Genomic DNA, 19,738 nt, shown 5'->3' with positions numbered 1-19,738 from the left:
AAGCACACCATCTCTGTGTCTTCTTTGTACCGGTCACGTGCGTTTGTCTTGGCGGGTCGCCGCCCGGTTCTCCCCTGGGTCTTCATCACACTGTCGCCCAACTCAGCTGCATTTGTCTTCTCTGTTTCTTCAAAACTTCGTAGCTTAGTCTTGAATTCAGCAAATGTGATATCATTTGTATGTGCCACATTTATTGCGAATGGCTTAAAACTCCCAGGCAGTCCTTTTAAGACCATAGCTACTAGTAGACCATCTCCCAACGTCTCACCTGCATTTCGCAGTGCTGTGATGGCTGTTTCTGCTCTGATGATGTAGTCCATAATACTTTCGTCGCCCGCTTTCTGGAGCGATGTAAGCATGGTGTACAGGTTAATTATCCGGGGTTTTCCCTTCCCGGCATAATACTCTCTTAATATGTTTAGAGCCTTTCTTCCATCGTCGGCAGCATCCCTCATAACTAATGAGAGGCTCTTGTCGTCCAACAGTTGAATCATCTCGGCATACGCGTCGGCATTTTTCTTGTCGTCTGCCGCTCTTTCCGCTTCAGTCCTCGGTTCTCCCAGGACCGTGTGTTTTAGTCCAATTAAATGGAAATGTCCCAACATTTTGGTCTCCCAAATCTCATATTTGGTCTCATCTCCGTCGAACGCCAGTCGAGGAAACCTGCTTGTTCCTCGTTGATCCATGATGCTAGCTTGCTCTCCTTGCTAGCTTAGCAACCCGTTAGCACGCTGTTTGTTGCGACTACTACACGGTGGAAACCGACAAACTTTTCTTCCGAACGACTCCTGGGCCCATAACCTGTTAAGTTACGCTTAGTTCTGCAGCTTAACGTTGCATTCGGAGAAAAACACGGAGATGTAATCCATTTAGCCAAGCCTGGCATATTTTATTATAAGGGCTGCACGCATCACTCTCACGGGGACAGCCTCCACTGGAATGAACTGGTTCCACACACACGTGGCAATCAAGAGCTGTGATTAGCCTATAGGAGGCAGGCATGCATCCTATACCCCTTGTCCTTGCGCCTCACTGTGGCACAAGCACAACATTGCACATCACATGGAACAGTACAGTACCACATACAAGTGAGGACATATATCCCATCAAATCTTAACACCCTCCCCCCCTATTTTCTGTTTTGTTTATCTCTTTTTGTATTTCGTCTTTTTTTTGTTGTCTTTTCTGAATTCTCTGTCAAAGCGTCTTTGAGTTTCATGAAAAGCGCTATAAAAGTCCCATGTATTATTATTATTATTATTATTGTTACAAATACCAGACAATTAAAATGTTGTGCTGTGCGCTTGAATGTACTAACAGAATTTCCAAGAAGTCTAAAATGATAATATTATACATGTCCCGTTCACAGGTGTTTTTGTGCTTGGTAGCTTAGCTTGTTACTTATTAGCCAGCTAAGGACGTAACCCTTTATACATACATATACATTTTAGTTTATGATTCAGCCTTGGGTAAGACTTTTATAGTCTATGGCTATGACGTCCATAATGCTAAACGGGAGCAAATGTTAATAGGGGACCCAATTATCCCAGTGGTGGCCCCCGGAGCTAACGGAGCCGCAGGGGGCTAGCTCCAGCCGGCGTCCCGGAGCTAGCCCACTGCGGCTCCGTTAGGTCCGGGCGGTGGAGTCCGTCTTTTCTTAACGTGTGAATGACAAGCATTAAGAATAACAAAATATAGCTAATTCTCTTGCAGATTGTCTCATTTGATTATTAATGATTACGGCGTCAGTTTAGACGTAATTCTGTCCTTCTGCTTACCGCATAATTTATGAGAAAACATTTCATAACATTAACACAACATATTCGAGGTGGTTTTAAATAACATATCCGTATTTATTTATTTCTCCCAGTTATGTTTTTGTGTGCACTGAGGAGTCTCAAACAGGCGTTTGTTAAATCATTTTAAGATTGGCTTTAATCAATGTTTGAAAATGAATTCTTCATATATGATAAATGAGGTAACATTTAATTATGGTATTATGTTCACATATTTCTCTCCATTCTTCCTTCTGCCGACGGTGCCGCAGTTCCTCGTCTCTCCCGTGTTTGTGCTTAGTGCGTACGCATGAGTTAGAGTTTGCGTGGAGGACCGCACGTTTTCCCGTCAATTAGTATTTTATAAATCGCAAACATTGCGTAGAAACTGCCGTACGCCATTTTTTGAGCGTATATCCCTTTATAAATGAGGCCCCTGATCTTGGTGAATTTTGCTTAAAAGATTTACTTTCACATCTTCACATATCTCTAAAAAGCTACAAGCTAATTGGAATTTGCGATTCAATATCATGGTATGGCAGCCTTTCACAAACAGAATGATGATTACATGTGAACAGCAATAGTTTTTTTCTCAGTGTAAAAGTATTCACACAACCTTCAGATTCAGTCTGAGTAATACAAGGTGAATTCCAGAGCACTAAACAAGTTTCTATCAAACCACAGTGTGATAACGTTTCGCAGCAATTGTATTTTTTTCTGTGTCCAAAGATTTGAAGTTGCTTTTTGTTTTTTTTATTACCTCACCACAAATGTGTCATGCGTCTTGTGAATGCTTTCCTTTATTTCCAAGTTATCTTTGCCAATCCCAAAACTTTATAAGATTAAGTTAATTTTCCATTCATTTGAAGTCTTGTGAAAGAACAGTAACAACGAACAATGATTTACTTCGCAACATTTGATTTATTTTGAACAATAGCAAAGCCATCTCACAGAGACTACCTTGAATTACACAGAATGCAAATAAATATAGAGGACCATAGAAGAATTAAGGACATTAACATTTGATACAAAATTATTTACAACACTTTGAATAGTGCAAAACCACACAAATACTGCCCTCATCATTGGGATTCTTGCATCGAGTCCATTCAAGGACAGTGGATGTGTGTGCTGCCCCCATGTGGGGGATATAAGAAATTACAGAACTGTTTATCACATGTTGCTGAACATGGAGTGTGACTCTTTAAAAAGGATGTAGTAAACAAATCATCATTACACCTGGGCAACAACAGCTTCCACAACAACAGTGGTGTTAAACCATTGAGATGGTGGGTGGATATGCATTGCAGGGTTAGTTTTAAAAGTTCATTTGGGGGGGGCGGCAATCTGAGAATAAGTTGCATCACTCAATAAGTAAAGTCAAGTATTCTTTCTCAATGGGACATTTGATGAGAAAACACCCAAGCCAAGATGTACAAAAATGTGAACCCCATCACATCCACTAGACATTGAAATGACAGAAAGACAAGACAACAACCTAAAACCATGAGGCAGGTAGTGCCCACCACCCCTGAGTGAAAACAATTGGAGCACCGTCAGGTACCACAGAACGCCAGCTTTGCCATTTCTTCTCAACCCAAGAAACGAAGTCTCTGATTGTGACAGGCACAAAACATTTTTTTTTAAAGTGCGCTCACACGATTGAGCAGTTTCTTTCACTCAAATCTTTTTTTGATTTCTTTGTCCTAAACAATTTCTTCCCCACAAACATCAAGCTCCATTTAAAAACGCCACACAAAAGATAAATTACATTTTTGCCATGCATAATAATTTGTTGCATATTGAAATTTCTTCCTGGGACCACTGCTGAAAACTCGGACCTTGGAGTGTGGTTGCAACTCTCCTCTTCCGTTGACAAGAAGGAGAACGCATATACAGTATCAGTCAAGTGTCGATATTGCAGACACATGCATAAGCATTAAAAATACATTATTGGTGCTACTTTAATCAACCTGAAAATTCTATAAAACGCCACTTGGGTGTTCAAGAGGCCTGCCATGGATAAACAAGACACATTTGAAATGTACTCTTAAAGACGAAGGTCGTAAAAAAGTCGTACACAAAAACACATCGTTGCCTCTGAGACAACCTCTGCGTGTCCTTTCGTTTTAAATATGTGTGCATTGATGATGCATTCATCCACAGCTGGGACTGCAGGGGAAAATGAACTCTGAGCATTGATTATTAAACTGCTTTAAATCATGCCAAAGAACAGGAAAGTAATACTGCAATCATTGCCGATTGGAGGAGGAGAGAAAGGACACTCCCATCAGGAGAGTTTCACGCCTCCATGGGCTGATCTGATTCAGAGGCTTCAGCCATCACCATTTTAACCCACAGCTGATAAGATAAGAACCATTCGGAGAGGTATAACCCAGCAGAGACAGATCTGATTATTCCACATGAAAGTGTAAATAAGCGAAATATCAAAATCATCTCCGTGCACACATGCAAAAAGACGTGTGCATCTTTGGTTATGCATAGCACTACGTCTCAGGTGTGGAGGTGCATTATAAGCACCAAAGCAGGCTATTGCTGATTGGAGTAGCCCTGTTCAGACTGCATGCTCAGGTAGAAGGTCGGAAGGACGATGGAGAACATAACTTGGCGCGGCACATTGCTGAGAGCCGCTTGGCTTTGGTTTCAACGACAGACACGCTGCAACCAGGCAGTGTGTGTTTTCATTTTGGCTCGGCTCCGTGTGACTTAGTCGCGGCATGTCCATGTGTCAACTGCAATATGAGGAAGTGTAGCCCTTCAAGTTAACGAGTTGTTCTGATATTGCACAGATCGGCCATTTTTCCTCTCGCCAACAGCACAGGCCATGTTCGGAGCACAGTCTTAAAGTACATTGAATCTTTGAGGTCGAAAAAAATTCTCCAGTCCTCAGTGGACAGATCTCTCCTTCAGTCACTGAGGGTTATGTGTCTTGGTACCTGTGAAAACACAAGAGGGAACCAGTTTTGAGTGACATATCTAAAGCAAACGCAATACACGCCTAACAATACTGAATGACTGTTGTGAGGCAACACCTTTTACAGGAATCAATTTGCCCATTGTCCTTAACGGAGAACAGAGCCAATCATGCAACAGTTTAAACACTAGATTAAAAAAGATAACAATGTCGATTTACTCTGAAAACAACATTACAAAAGCCATTCTGAGGCCAAGACCATATGTTTATTTTTGTAACTACAGATTAATTTTTTCAGGGCGAGTAAAGAATAATTGGGGAAAAGAGTAAGTCTTCAGTTTTTTCTTGTGTCGTAGTCAGTACCCAACATTGACCACCCAGTGGCAGCAATGTGTAGTGATGAGGATCGTGAGTGCACAAATAAGGCTGAATTTGATCAATGTATTCTTCTAAGGTGCCGTGTAGCGATGCAGAACTTTTGTACTGCATGGATAAAACAGCTGCTAACTTCCAGTGTTTCATCTCTATGCCAACCATCCTAATCAGGGTTGTTTATGCTTGTTCATTTTCAAATAAGTACTTACCCGCTTTGTAAGGTGAACTCAGGCAGGGCCCCTAGGGACGTCAGCTGTTCCTCCAGGGCCACGATACGTAAACCAATGTATCCAGAAGACAAGAGCAGCAGCACAACCCTGTAAGAGGAACATATATGAGTCAAACTCTCTGTGATAAAGGCCAGCGATTTGAGCAAACAGCAGGTACAAAGAGAACAAACAAAAGCTTAACACCGAATGAACGCCCATATTCGTAAAGTCCTTAGATGAGATCAGATAATTGAATGATTACATGTCACACTTCATATCAATTATCTCAATCCACTGCCAACATTACAGTTACAGCTCTCAAACTGAATGCCTTCTTATTGTAAACAGCAGGGGGGGAAAGAAGAGTTTAAGTCTTAATTAAGAGGCTAACATATGGTTTAAGAGACAGCTGTGCACTTCTAATTTTAGCTTCCAAAAACTGGTTTGCAAGCTTGGAATTTATCTTTATGCAATGAGATCCAACAAGATCACCTAGTTCATTAGAACCTCAGCAGGCTGCTGAAATTCCTCAGCCTTCCCTTTCATAAGTGTGACTTCAAGAGTGAGGAGCAGATTAAGATTTGCCCATAGGGAGATTAGAAGAGCAGACAAAACATTGAAGTGAGGAAGAGCTACTCACAAGATCAAGTATATAAAGAGTAGAGTGTTGAGGGTGCTGGCCTCTCTCTGAACCAGCAGGGACTTGGCCTTTTCCGTCACGCTCCAAACCCACGATCCACCTGAACAGCAAAGGAAAATAAACAAAAGCTTTATTATCTATGTTCTGGTAGTCATGCACTAAAAGTACACGCATATTTTGTAAATGAATAGAGTGAGACGCACACTAACACTATGAGCAAACATAGACATCTTCCAAGTAAGACTTTCTAAATGTCTGGATATAGGGGATAGAGACTCAAGCTGCTTTTTTTATAGGCCCGTAAAACACCTAAATGATGGTCAGGCGTCTCCTCTACCAGCAATTTTAGTAAAGAAACTTGTTTTTCAGGACTTGGCTGCGGAGTAAAACTAAGCGGTCTTAAAGTGTTACCTGAAACGGACAGTTCTTCTGAGGATGAGCTGTCACTCTGCTGCATGTGAAGGCTCCTGTAAGGCGGGACATGGCCATTAGGCACTGCTTCTGAAGAGGGGGAGAGAGAAGAAATAAGTTAGCCAGCTATTATACTTTGAACTTTCCATGATGACTGGTTAGAGTTGTTAAATTAACTACTGTTGATGTTAATGAGGGGTAAAAGACTCACCTCTGTGTGGTACGTGCAGAATTTGCTCCCGTAAAGATTGAGACTCAGAACCATCGAATTGGTCGAAGCTGTCGTCCAGACTCGACTGGCTGGAGTTCTGCTGAGATAAGAGAGCACGGAACACCATCAGATTTATGTTTTCCTTTAAAAATGTAATATTTGAGTCAATGCGTGACATTCTACATATTTGCTTTATTGGAGAAACGTTCTCTTACCACCAGTTTGCTCTTATCGAAGCTGTTCTCCGCTGAGGAAAAGATGGGGCTACTATTGGTGCTACCATCCTGTATCAAAAGAGAAATGTTTAGATTAACAGATGTATTAAACACTTTTATTTTTGAAATGTTACTTTCATTTTGATAGTCAGTTTTGTAAACTCTTTTACATTTGACTTGGGCACCTCACCTCTATCTGCGGAGACACTGAGCGCAGCAGCTGATAACATGACTCTCTGTTCCGCAGGGACACAAACAGGTACTACACAATGAGAGGGAGAGGAGAAGCAAAGAGGGAATATTAGCCACCTGCCATCCTGAACCATTAAACAAAGAGCAGTCGATTGGCTTACATCAAAAGCAGAGTTCAATGTGCTCCAACAAGGCTTATTAAATACACTGTATAGTCTGTATTACAAACAATGGCTGTTTGGAAGTTAAATAGAGAAACTAACCTTTTCTCCGTCTGTCGTGCGAATGGACAACGCGTTGGGTACCAGTAAAGCTGTGTTCTGCTTTTTCACTATGTGGATACAGGAAACTGGAATAACGACCTGCAGAAACATGAAACAAGAAACTGTTAGGAAAAGTGGAACGATGTAATGAAACAACCAGAAATATTACAATTGAGATGTTACACAAACACACAAAAAAAAATCCACTAGGACAGCCTACCTTGGTGTCCCGGAGCAGAACTGAGGAGTAGAAACAGGCGTTGGTTTCAGTGACGTACAGTCTACCGTGGTAGGGCACTTCCTTCTGCAGGGCACAGATGTATGCTGGGAGAAGAGGAGCAGAATCATGTTTAGTTTTATGTGAGTCCTTCATTAAGTCATTATGCGTTTCTTTTCTTTTACCTACCGTGTATCAAGTCTTCGCCGTTAGGAATGTCTGGAAACAATTTGTGGAATGTCTTGTTGTGCTTCATAAAACTCTAAAAGAGTAAAAAGGAAATTAGGATCAGGTTAGATTTCAATAATGACATTGGTACAATAAAAGGTCTGTAGCCCTCCACCTGACAAGTATCATTAAACGTGTAATACTTACACTTTGCGAGCCAGTGCCCTCCGTCCTCTCAAACGCTCTGCTGTCAACATCGAAAGTCTGCGACCTGCAGAGACAAAGATCACAGCTGTCATTTCACAGGAAGTCTGTCGCTACAGCTACGCTAGAACATACCGAGAGGCCACATGAGTACGAGAAAAGCAAGAGCGTGGGAAAGCAGTACCAGTCATTTGTATACTAAACTAAAAATTGAGCATGACGTCCTTTGTACTTAAGTGGCACCAGAAGTATATAGAGCATCAAAGTACTTGAATGTGTTACTTTGTAGGGCAAACTGAATCCAAGGTTTATTTTAACTGAACATGTAGCTTATTCTGAATAAAATGATAGCAACAAACACCAAAGTGAAGCACCAAATCGCAGAGATCCAATTGTTCCTTTTATAAGTCGATATGAAGAGTTCCAAGTTTAAAATTGGGGTTTAGAATACAACTGAACTTGGAGTTCCTCAATTCATAATAACATACCGTAATTTTCGGACTATAAGCCGCACCTGACTATAAGCCGCAGCAGCGGCATACCACTCTCGGTTCCACTTTTACTTTTGCGCGCTACCTGTCTCACTCTTTTCCGGCCTCCAGCTTTTCCTGCTGGAACCCGCCGCTTAAAGGTGGGGGTCCGCGGACCGGCCATAGAGCCCATAGAGTTAAAGGTGTTGGCCATTAGCTGTAAAAATCCATAGATTAGCCGCACCGTTATATAAACCGCAGCGTGGAAAAATAGGGAAAAAGGCGCGGCTTATAGTCCGAAAATTACGGTATATGGAAAGTAGCAGGTTAATCTCTCTGTCATGAAGGCAGTATTCAGGATGAATATTATAAATTCACCGATATACCTCACATGTTAGAATCATGTGAGAAGACAGTCGGTGTGGAGCAGCTGTGCAGTCATGAGTGTGTCACGACTACCAGCTGAGAGGGAGCTCTGGTCTTGTGATACTCTCCAGAATAGCTTTGTTCACCTTATGCAATTGTCTGCATTTCCATTAACACAAAAAGTATTTCCACATATCGGATAAGACTTTAGGAGTCACGAGAGTCATCACTTATTTTAAGGCTTGTTACTGGAAGGCGTTTTGTATACATCCCAGTCTCTTCCCCTCAGTCCTTCCTACCTGATGGCTTCCTGTCTGGTGAGGGTTTTGCGTTGCTGCTGCTGCTGGACCTCGAGCTCTGCAGCCTCTAGGCTCAAAGCTTTCCTGCTCTCCGCCTTCTTGATGCTGCCATTGCTGGAGCTGCTCTTGCTTTTCTTCAATTTGGCTGGCAGCCCGCCACCACTGCTTTCTACTGGGTAGTTGCTGGAAAGGGAGGAGGAGAAAAGGAGATTTAGCAACATGCATAATAATAGTTTACAAGAGTTCTAATGCACACATGAAATAGGCCTCTTTAAAAAGGGTTAGAGAAAAGATGTTACACCGCTGAAGCTCAAATGTCACAGCCAACTTCCCCACTGTAATAACTTGTAAATTCCTCGCAGTGAGCTAGAAAAAAACATGAATAGAGAATATGAATGATGAGAACATGAAGAAACAAAAAGAGGAAGACCAGCCACCACCTACATTTCTCTGCTTACACACATATTACAATCTCCTGAAGTCTACAGAGTATCCTCATTCAGCACCAACAATAGTTAAACACTTTACTGTTGAAGCTAAATCTGTTCAACATCTGAACAGTTGAAACACCATCCCTAATATTCATCTGGCTGCCACTTAAACATTATTTATCTATATATCCTATTTCAATAACTTGCATATAGACTCTTATTGCGCTATTTCAAAACTTTTTTTCTTTTTGTATTTACTAGCGCTATATTTTTCTGTTTCTGTGTTTTGCGTTGCTCTGTTGGAGAAGCCTGTGACACAAGATTTTCAACGGCATAACGTCACTGTAGCTGTGTTCGTATGATTAAATAAAGAACCTTGTTATGGTTTTGGAGGTCAATTCCATTTACATGACATGTGATAATGGGACTTAGATTTGGGAGACAATGTGTTTCTTTATGATCTGTCGGAAAATTCCAATGAGAAAGTTTCATGGATATATGTTGCGTCAGTGCTCTAGTCGTGGCTGTACGATTCCACCTTCAAGCAACTTTACAAGCTCATCAACGTCGGCTCATGCTCTTAGATTTACAAGCCTCTGGCATTTTCTTTTTAGTTAATTGAATTTACATATTGGCAAAGTGCTCTTTTAAGGCCATAACCTTTCCATGGCCAGGAACAAACAAGCTGCACATTCATGGAAGAATAAATAATCTTGTGAAACCTACAGACGTGAATCTTAAAATTAATTAGGTTACCAACAACGATGAGTCAGAAAACCTCTATTTCTGTTTGTTTTTTTAAAAGCAAGCAAACTTAGAAAATGACTATAAACAAACAGAGACAATCTTACCTTGTAACTTTAAATCGCTTTGATGAACGAAAACTCATATACCTACTAACAGTAGGCATTTCCTTCTATTATACAAAAAGAACCCCACTCTTTATCTCTAAGCTATACTTACTGACTCCATAACATCAAAGCCAAAAAGTTCTAACAAAAGTCAGTAAGATATTAAAATTCCCAAAAAAGATTGTAATAGTTCCCTTCAGCTTTTGAATATATGGTCCAAAAAGAGTTTAGTACTAGTTAAGTCAGTGTCCTCGCCATATCCTGCCAGAAGAAAACTGTTGCTGTACAGCTCTGTGAATGTGCTGGTAGGAGGAAGCAACTTTGTGTTGAGAATGGTGTGACACTCCGTAGTTGGTGACGTCAAACTCAGCCACTCCCCCAGTGCCAGCGAAGCATGAGAAATCTCAATCTCTCTCCGTCTCACACACACACACACGCTCACAAACACACCCAAGAGTCCACGGTGTGAAACACAGGCACTGACATGCTAAGAAAACAAGGCCTAACCCATAAAACCTTCCAGTGCCATTATCCAACATCAGAATCATGTCTTGTTAGGATTTGTTCTGGTATAAAAAGTGGGATCATAGATTTTATAAACACATATATGAGCGGCTAAGAAAGTGAAATACTTGTGGACGCTCAGACGGGCCCATCCGGCAGTGCATTATTTGTTCCCCCTTAGGCAAAGAATTTTACCACGGTGATGGCAGGAACGTATGGTAGGAACTTCTTTATAAGAATTCAGACATTTCCAAAAAAGATGGCCTGGCAGAATGATATTGCAGAATGTTATTCTGAGGAAGTGCGCTGAACGTTTACAGACTGCTTTAATCCGGCACAAATCAACAAAAGGAGTTAGTGCTGCTTTCTTTTAACTTGTTAGTAACCCTCAAACAATGTCTCTGCAGTGTAATTGAAGTAAAGGTCAGAAAGAAAATCCTGAAATGCAGCTTCACCTGGACGCCTCCCCCTGTAATTAGACTAATCATCAAATTGTGTTCAGCAACAACACTTCCTGTAATGATAATGTCCTGCTAGTGTCGTGAACAATTAAGCCTGTTATTCGTTGACAGACATCCTTTATTTTAAAATATAAAACGTATCAATATCCAAAGCAGCGAGTAAACATTGGGGAAAGTAGGCTCCTGGCATGTAGACTAAGCAAACCCACTGAGAACAATTCTAAAAACAGGTTGAACCGTTGACCACATGTTTTTTTTCCGGTGTTCAAATATGCTCACCTGACCCATTTCTCATAGGCAGGGGGTTAAAGTCTCAAACCAATAAGCAATATTTGTTTGAATTTCTCAACAACTTCCTCTCTTTACTCAGGACTAACGGTAACCATTAACAAGGTCGCGTTGAAGCCGCTTCCTGAAACACTCAGGCAGCCTTCAGCTCTCTGTGTACTTAAAAACACTTCAATGTTGCAATTTTCCCACAGATTAGGGTGGTTTTGTGAATTGAGTTAAGTAGTATGTTGTCGCAGAAAAGTCTACGTATAACGTGGATGACAGACACAACCATCTTTAGCCTTATTAGCATGCAGTCAATACACACAGACAGTCTGGCAGTCTGCCTCTCAATTCTCCTGTGTATAATGTTTATTGCAAAAGTTCCAGTAAATAAGGGCATTGTCTTTATACTGGCAGGTTGTCCTGTATAGAACATTCAGACAGACAAAAAAAAATAAACAACAATATGATTATCTAATATCTTCCAGTGAAATGAAATAAGGAAGTACATTTCATGCCAAGCCTATTTCAAAAGGAAGAAACTGAGTCAGCCTGATAACCTATAAAAGTGTTCAAGGCCAAAGCTATCAAGGTTGAACAGGTGCGTGATCGCAGCCAATGTAACATCTAAAAGGTTGCAATGTGGAAACACAATCTAGATCTAAAAATAAATGATGGAGGGCATAAAAGTGGCGTTTCTTAATGAGTACTTCATATTTACAAAGTAGGAGGCGGCCAGCCTGAATGGTTGTGTAATGGCCAGTCCGGGGCCTTGACTTCTGACCTGATTACTTCGTTGCTGGAGCACATATCAAATGTGTCACAGCACTTTGACTTATTTAAGGGCTGTACAAACATTTCTGATATCTCAAAGCAGACATAGGCACATCAAATTCTACACAGAAGTGGATTCAAATGGACATACATGAAATGATGGGGGCATTTCGAGACTTGCTTCTAAAAATGAGCAATAACGAATTTGGAATTATTTTTGACCAATAGTGCAATGTGAAGGGATTTACCATATTGGAATGATGATTTCTGCATACTTTTAACTGAAAAGATGATCATGGTGTATTTGTGCCGAGGATCTTAACCAAACAACATTCTTATACACATGCATACAACAAGTCTAAAGAATATAATGTGTATGCTTAACATCTCTTTAGCACCACAATACTTTTAAAAGTACTCGATACTTTGGATTGGGAACTAATCCCAATACACACAATATTTCTAGCACCTTTTCAGAAACGATCATGCAGGCAGCCGTGAAATTATAATTCTTTATATAATGTAACTGCACAACAGCTACTAGCATAAACAACAAGGTCAGCGACGCCTGTAATTTGTTCCCATGATGACATGTTCCGTGAAATAGAGATTACTTACATTCATATAAGTCTAATCAATTTCTTAATCGCTTTTGTTCTGGTATATCTTAAGAAACTAGACAAGACACAGGCTAGACGGCTCACAACTGTAACCACTGCTATGCTAGCACATTTACCCGATTTACATAAGATCCATTGAGAAAACGACAAATACATTTATCAGGAAAATGGGCTGATGATTACATTATTTTTTGTATATGAGACTACATTAAAGAAAGATTTTACAAAGTGTTCACACATTAGCCAGCCTTTGTTTTACAGTAGGGAGAAAACATAGACAACCTATAATCCTACGTTTACTTAACATTTCTCAAGTGAGCCCTTTCCTATCTGAGACGGTTTAAGAAATGTGATATATTTGCTCGCCTTACCTTCCCTCACACTTGGAGCAATGAGAACCGGCCACAGCACCCTGTTGGTTTAACAAGCCTTTCCCTCTCTCCATGACCACCAATCCCTAAAAGCGTGTTGCCAGCGCTCGTCGAGGCAGCCAAACGAGTATGGCGGTTTGTAGCTGTTGCACTTAGACCTGGAGCGTCGCCAGCCAATTCAAAAGGGTGTAAAGGTCTGTTTTACTGCAATGTTCAAAGCCCCAAAGAGACCGACATGAAGATAGTGCAAGAAACACGGCGAAAGTCAAATTAAACCCAAAAGAGGGTGTTCAAAAGACCAAAAAAGAGACTGTGTGGTTTAAGCCTAAAACGCTCTCCTAAGCTTTGTTCTTTTGGAGCCTTTTCTCTGTCTGTGTTGTCGGGAAAACAGCTACAACAGTAGGGGTTAAAGGTGGGGGGTGAGAGAAACTATGCCAGGTTATTCTCAGTTTAGAAGAACAAAAAACATCCAATAGCCTGTTCTCAATAACAACAGTTAGATTGCTTTAGAAGCCGGCCAGGTCATTGTGCATAACAAGGGCAGTGCATACTCTTTGTTGATGGTGTTAATGGAGCCATCACACACATGAATACTAGTGTCTAACTAGAGGGAAAATGGGAGAAAAGCTCAGAAGAATATATTATGCAAAACAGTCAACAGATAATTACAGTGTACTCCATACTCTTGATGTATCAGAACCTTGTTTAAACCTCAGCTGAGGGCTGACGTTCTCCACGCTATTCCTATACCTGGTGAGATCACCATCCAGGACACTCAAGCAGGCAGATAAAGTCCAACTGCACTCGTGACATCATTCCTAATATAGCCACCATACGACTCCGTTACTCTCCTTTAAACCTGCCAACTGTTTACTCTATACCTCTTGCTGTCAAGTTGCAGGATCAATTCAGAGGGATGGCCGTGTTATAAATACATTTTGTAAAAAGGGCACAGGATTGTTCCTTGCTAGAGTCCCGTGGCCTTTCTGAACTAAACCTTCTGCTTGCAAGTCTGATAAACTGTCTAATTCTGAGTTAATATTAGTGGCATTTAAACAGGAAACGGGTTTAGATTATCTGTGAAAACAATGTGTAATATTTGAATCATAAAAGCCAAGTTTACAAAAGGAGATACTTATACATTCACCTTAGTAAGTGAGCTACCCAAGCACGCAGCCATGATCAATTCTACTTTGTGTTTGTCACTCTCCATTTCATCTACAGATAAGGCTTGCAGAGTGCTTGTGAGAAGGCTCGGGGGCCCTTCTCACGAAAGCCTGGCTCCTGATAAATCACTCTTATTTAAACCCCAACATTAATTGTACGATTAACTTCACTTCTGGAGTATTAACATGTACAATTTGTTACCGACAGCTTGACGGATGTTGTTTGTGTTATAAACTTTATTAAGCTGGGTGAACATACTACAATTATGTTGCTTGTGGGAAGATGGACAATGGCCCTTTTATGATATAATACACTGCAGCAAATGCCCTTTTACAACAATCACATTTATTTAATAAATTACAACAAAAAAAACACACCAGAAAGTTATAAATTAAATTTAAACTAAGCTTATAAAAGATGCATATGTTTAAATTCACTGGAGCATAGGTTGCACTAAAACGTGAGGGATTACTTCTCCAGCACAGGGCTGTCCAGCTGGCAGAATAACTCCCATTGGTGCAGAGTTATGACGTATTTGTTAGCGGTCTCAAGATGATATATGATCCCAGGCGTCCTTAGGAATCAGCCACATCAGCTTTTCAGTGCTAGTGCCATTAAGACAAAATTGCTTCAGTATAGAATGCTTATGTAAAAGCTTTCCCGCAGGTAACATGACTGGTCTAACAACACCACTCACAGTTCTCAAGGCTGACAAAGGTTTGACTTTCACATAATGTAGATTGCCTGAGAATTTGCTGGACAAGATAGTGTGAGGGCACCATCTTCTGGAGAGTCGTGGATAATTGTCGTCATGTGAACCAATAAGAACCATTCTTCTCCAATGCCAACAACAGATTGTTGCAGCTGTGCTTTACAAAGCCAAATGGTTCAGTTAAGATGTATGCAACCACATACACAGCATCTGAGTTCACTTAGTTTTCCCTTTTTCTTATATTTTAATTGAACTACTTAAAAAAAAAAAACTGAAACTTACAAAAGATTGTCAAAATTAGGAACTTGAAGACAAGAGGAAATCGTATTATAATTAGTGTGACTGAAAAGGGTTCTGTGTCTTTGCATGTATGCATGCATGCATTTATGTATGCAAGCTTCAATATAGCCGTTAGGAAGGGCAGGGAAGCGAGTTAGTGGTTATTGCAAAATAACAGGCCGTCTGTGGCTGCCTGCCAGGGCCCAGTCTGCAGAAAAACTGCGTGTTGGTGTGTGCCAAATGGAACAGAGAAAACATCTGTGTGCATGTGTTACAGAATAACTGTGTGTGTGTGTTGGAGTGGGAAGTCATGTGGCCTTGAGTATGCAGCATCTCCCTCCAGTTCCTCTCTGCAAACTGGGCACAGAGACAGAGGGTCTTTCTTCAGGAAACTCAGAGTACTTCCAGCAACCAGGCATATGAGCATGGGGGGGCGTGTTATTTAAATGACTTTAAAATCGTTAAAAGTAAAAGTAGGCTACTCTGCCGTGTACAAGGGGGCTTCTATTTTACTCACAGTAGAATTGTGTTGACCCCTCCTCCTCAGAACCACAGGTTGTTGGGGGGGGGGGGGGCAGTCATATACATAAGCACTACATGTAGCAAAGCCATTTAGAGGCTACATGAATTCAACAGATACTTACATTTGAAAACCTGGTGCAAGTCAGCGCTGTGTATGGCAGGGTCCCTATGAATTGTTTCTGAGTGGAGTGGATTGCATTCTGCTTGTGTTGAGTTTCCATACAGATACCCCAAACTATAATAAGCAACCTTGATGCAGTGATGCCAAGGCAGTACACCTAAGTGCCTTAGGTTCATCTTAAAATCAAGATACTATTAAAACAACAAATAAAAGAACTGTATGTTATGCAATCCTGGTGATCAAAGCTGAGCAGAACACCAAGCCTTTAGTTAAGATTGCATAAAAGCCTTGTGTGGCAGAATTAGTCTGACCTATGGCAACTACATTAGGTGGAATTCACCAGGCTGCCGCGAAAACCAAAAGGTGTGACAGCTGAGAAGAATATAGCATTTTTCTTGGCCCTGTGACAAGGGCAGAGGAGTGGCCATTAGCACTAGCCTGAAAGAAGCTACACATAACTTTAACCAGCTGTTAAATATGCAACCCTTTATTTAGCCATATACAGTCCTGCTGATGTGGTTTCATCCTCTAACTTGGCTTTTCCTCTACGCCTGCAGCACATCTCATAATTTAGACCTACACAGTCTACGCTGCCCACAGCAGCAAGGAGGCTGTGTCCTGGGAGCATCTTCCTGGAGCCAGCAGAGCGCCTGCAAAGCTGCCCCACCCAGACTATTCCAGGCTCCTCCATCTAAACAAGCTTTGCAGCAGTAGGTTCTTCCCCATTCAAAAAATGCTATTCAAATGGTTGCCACTGTGTTCATTGCAAACCTGTATGTAGTGACTTACTATACGCTGGCTAGTGGCTACACATTTTTTACATTAAGGTGGTGTACTCATTTGCTACATCAAACTCCTTAGCTGCTATAGCGTTTTTATAGGGAAGATTAAAGAGAAATCCGACTAGATCGTAAGTGGATGAAATGACTTTGGATAGCTGTTGCATTTATATGAGCATTGGCTCACTGAGGCCAATGCAACAACACTGTCATGGAAGTGTATGACTGTGTTGTGGAAACAGATAATCCTCCCCCTCATACCGTTCTACAGACACACCATAGCTATGTTGATAAGCAGCAGGCCAAGTGTGATTGGCAGGGCTCCTTTACTCGAGCAAATGGCTATCTATGGAGGCAAGTGAAAGGTGAAGCTCAGAGGACGAGAAGTACTAACAGTGAGATACAGCGGGCATTTATATAACACCATGTACCACCTGTGGTCGACTCAAGGCAGCTAAATATAGTCTTTAAAGGGAAAAGCTAGACTTGCTCCCATGTGTCACAAGCGTGTTTCCCTGGGGGTAACACAATATATGTGTGCATGTTTAAAAGAGTCAACATGTATATGCAATCCTGCAAGAGTAGTCTGCTCTTGGTCTAAAAAAAGGGCTGGATCCTCAATAACAGCAGGTCAAGAAGTTACACCAATCCGACCCACATAGGCCGGTGGATGAAGTCACGATTTCTGAGCACAGACGAAATTAAGAAAGTTCCAGACATGGACCAGCCTGTCTTTATGCAACTCTTCCATATGTAATTTAGATGTTTATAAACGCTGCCTGGAACAGATTAGAAAGCTACTAGTCTCAAACAACACACGCATGACATCACTTTACAGGGCTGATGTGGGTCAATCATTGTGTTCTTGGAAAAAGCCCAATACAAATAGAAACAAATGATTAAATCAAATCCCCTGCCTGGACTGTGTCTGTAGAAACACTTGCAGAGAAGCTTAACATTACATTGAAAAAACGTACCAGAAAAACATTTACATTTTGCTACTAAAGAGCATTTTACTCGGGGATATCCAAGTCTGTTATTATTATAGTGGATGGTGTATCATCTGAATCAGGTACTTAGGTCAACAACCGTTCAATCAATGACCAATCTTATACTACGTTAGCTATGACAACAACATCACGTTTACAGTGAACCTATGCTAAAACACACACTGTTTACACCAATATTGCAAAGATGCTATCACCAGCCAGCGTGTACACAGATATATTAAAACTCAGTAGACAACAATGAACACAACGTACAGTTGTTATAGTGTAATTGATTATGGTAATGTTAGCTAGATGTAACGTCATTTAAATGCGTTCACATCCTCAGCCAGGAGGGTGGCTAACCTGCTAGCATTTTCTAACGTTACTCGTTGACTGAAATACTTATTTGACCCCTTATGCACAGCTGATGTAAAATTCTAAACGATATTTCTTGGTTCTGTGTTAAAGGAAAATCTTGCGAGATAAACAATTCAATTGTATTAGACAGGTTGTCTCCTCATCAAAGAAATGCTAACCGTTAGCATCCTCCGGCTGATGATGATCACCGGCAGATAGCGGTTCAGCTAGCCACATTCGCTTACCTTTCTTTCATGAAGTGCTTAAGTCTGACGATGGCCTTTTCGTCGATCTTCTTGAGGAAGGTTTTCAATCTCTCTCTCTTGTTTTCAAGCATTCTTCTTTCAGCCAGTGGTCGTCGGTTCGTGTAGAAACGACGGTCCACACCAGACTCCACCGTTCCTGTTTGGCTTCTGCTTTTTCCCCCTCTCACTCCATCCACGGCTGATTAAGATAATGAGCCGAAATCGGACGAAGTCAGCCGACCAATCAGCGTCGATGACGATTGTAAAAAAATCGGTCATGTCAGACTGGCCCTCCAATCAGAACGGGGTAGTTGGCTTTCAGCGACCGCCCATTACCCTATATGGTAGCAGGGCGGTCTCTCTCTTGACACCTACAGCACGACTTATATATTGTGCTAGCGGTGTCCTTTTAACTAATGATAAACATGTGATTGTTACGTTCCACCTGTGAACAACTTGGTAAATACACTTAGTGCTATAACAAAAGTGCCACATCACACTATTCTCAATCCAATAATAAAAAAAAAAAACTGCTGTCGGCACACCAGGGTGGGGCCTGTTTTGCATTCTGCTTAACATCAACCAACTATATTAAAGCAGAATTGTATTGTATTGTATTGAGGCCCTGTAAATGTACACCATACATATGATTCTAAAACATAATATCAATAATTGTAACAGGAAATAGCTCTTATGTCTTGATATGATACTCATATTTGTAGTTATTTTTATAAAATCAAACCAACCTTCTCTTTAAGAGAAGCAGTGGCAGACAAGTACTGACTTCATCAATAATTTCAAATTGTAAATTCACTGTAACCTCATGAATCATAATAACCAAAGTCCCTGTTCTTATAAAAGGAAGTGGAGGGCACTGACACAGAAAGAAGACTGGTCAATGGCACAGTCGGTGGCTTTTATGATGCCTCTGAATAATACACTTATATACACATATATATAATTTCAGCCTAGTATTATGCAAGCAGCTAATGTAGGGGCCTCTCATCTTCCTGGGGACAAAGGCAACAACTGCTGTCAGCAGACCAAGGGCACAAGGCCAAAGCTAAATCATCAGCTATGTCACAATGTACATCACAACGGATGACGGTGGTTCTTGTGACTACCTTATGTGATTACAAATGGATTATGCTCTAGAGGGGTGGCGTATTGAGACACAATGCTGATGGGGAAGGATGTTGTTGTTGGGTTATTCAAAATTCAAAATTCAGTTGAAATTGAAGCGTTTATACACAATTTTGACCTTGGCCTGGTTAGGTTACGCAATGAATATTATATAGTGAGAGGGAAAATATGGCCTATTGATTCATTGTA

General features: G+C 41.0%; 1 protein-coding gene across 4 annotated transcripts; it reads right to left on the bottom strand.

Moving 5' to 3' along the window:
* Nucleotides 1-2,676: 2,676 nt before the first annotated feature.
* LOC307044261 (GRAM domain-containing protein 2B) lies at nt 2,677-18,620 on the bottom strand. 4 transcript variants are annotated; one of them, XM_079689348.1, is made up of 13 exons: nt 18,407-18,620; nt 8,951-9,133; nt 7,819-7,882; nt 7,633-7,705; nt 7,447-7,550; nt 7,227-7,325; nt 6,962-7,033; nt 6,772-6,840; nt 6,557-6,656; nt 6,346-6,435; nt 5,935-6,034; nt 5,295-5,402; nt 2,677-4,732 (listed from the first exon to the last, which is right to left on the bottom strand). In XM_079689348.1, the coding sequence occupies exons 1-13, from the start codon at nt 18,496-18,498 to the stop codon at nt 4,717-4,719; spliced, it is 1,170 nt and encodes a 389-aa protein (XP_079545474.1). In that variant the 5' UTR covers nt 18,499-18,620; the 3' UTR covers nt 2,677-4,716. The 4 variants fall into 4 exon arrangements, with proteins under 4 accessions (XP_079545474.1, XP_079545475.1, XP_079545476.1 ...); XM_079689349.1 differs by having other exon boundaries at nt 6,557-6,653; XM_079689350.1 differs by lacking the exon at nt 18,407-18,620 and adding an exon at nt 13,236-13,372.
* Between the last annotated feature and the right edge of the window lie 1,118 nt (nt 18,621-19,738).

Source organism: Notothenia rossii, assembly GCF_949606895.1.
Source record: "Notothenia rossii genome assembly, chromosome: 1".
Taxonomy (NCBI): domain Eukaryota; kingdom Metazoa; phylum Chordata; class Actinopteri; order Perciformes; family Nototheniidae; genus Notothenia; species Notothenia rossii.
This window is presented reverse-complemented; position numbering and strand designations above follow the sequence as displayed.

Bases quoted from the DNA above. Each gene is read 5' to 3' on its own strand.
- LOC307044261 (XM_079689348.1), bottom strand. From the start codon at position 18,498: ATGCTTGAAAACAAGAGAGAGAGATTGAAAACCTTCCTCAAGAAGATC. The intron at 7,034-7,226 runs GTTAGTTTCTCT...CTCATTGTGTAG, and splicing joins GCACGACAGACGGAGAAAAG to TACCTGTTTGTGTCCCTGCG. The intron at 5,403-5,934 runs GTGAGTAGCTCT...TTCCTCTTACAG, and splicing joins CTCTTTATATACTTGATCTT to GGTTGTGCTGCTGCTCTTGT.